The sequence below is a fragment of the Phaethon lepturus genome, unplaced genomic scaffold, assembly GCF_000687285.1.
Source record: "Phaethon lepturus isolate BGI_N335 unplaced genomic scaffold, ASM68728v1 scaffold20944, whole genome shotgun sequence".
Taxonomy (NCBI): Eukaryota; Metazoa; Chordata; class Aves; order Phaethontiformes; family Phaethontidae; genus Phaethon; species Phaethon lepturus.
The window spans coordinates 20,316-20,860 of NW_010532874.1; the positions used below are offsets into that span (position 1 = coordinate 20,316).

General features: G+C 69.0%; 1 protein-coding gene across 1 annotated transcript in view; it reads left to right on the forward strand.

The window, feature by feature from the left end:
- Positions 1-545, forward strand: part of GTF2IRD1 (GTF2I repeat domain containing 1) — a gene marked incomplete at its 3' end in the record, with an annotated part of 37,321 nt that overhangs the window by 10,655 nt on the left and 26,121 nt on the right. Inside the window, exon 6 of the mRNA XM_010285005.1 lies at positions 11-214. Within this exon, the coding sequence (XP_010283307.1) occupies positions 11-214 (204 nt within the window). The remainder of the gene's footprint in view (positions 1-10; positions 215-545) is intronic.

The following is a 545-nucleotide window of genomic DNA, read 5'->3' on the forward strand; positions in this document are numbered from 1 at the left end:
CCGATGCCAACCCCGCCCGGCGAGGACGCCGCCTCCGCCGTTGCCGTCACCAACTTCTTGTACGGCGTCTCGCTGCCGACCCAGATCGCCGTTGACCTAAAGCAAGAGGTGTCCTCCGGCCTGCCCGGGCCGAACGCGGCCGGCGAGGCGCTGCTGCCCAGGCCCGCGGGAGAGCTGAAGGTGCCTTCCTCACAGGAGTACAGCGACTGCTGTGGTAATAGCCTGGAGTTTGCTCTCAGACGAGGGCCTGGTGCGAAGCCCACCCCCCCGGCGCTGACAGGGGACAGGCCCGGGTGTTTTGGTGGTCCTCGGATGAAAATCGGTGCAAAGCGTGGCCTCTACGGAGATGAGCGGACCACCCCCCGCCATGTTGCGCCGCCCCGGCCCTTCCCTGGGTGTCTCCAAGGTGCCGACGGGGCGCACCTCCATTTTTGCCCTGAAACGCCGGGTGCTGTGCCGTGAGGCTGGAGGGGCAGCCGCGGGGGCTCGGTCTGGCCAGGACCCCGCTGGGTTGTCACAGGCCGGGGTGCACGGAGGAGAGCCGG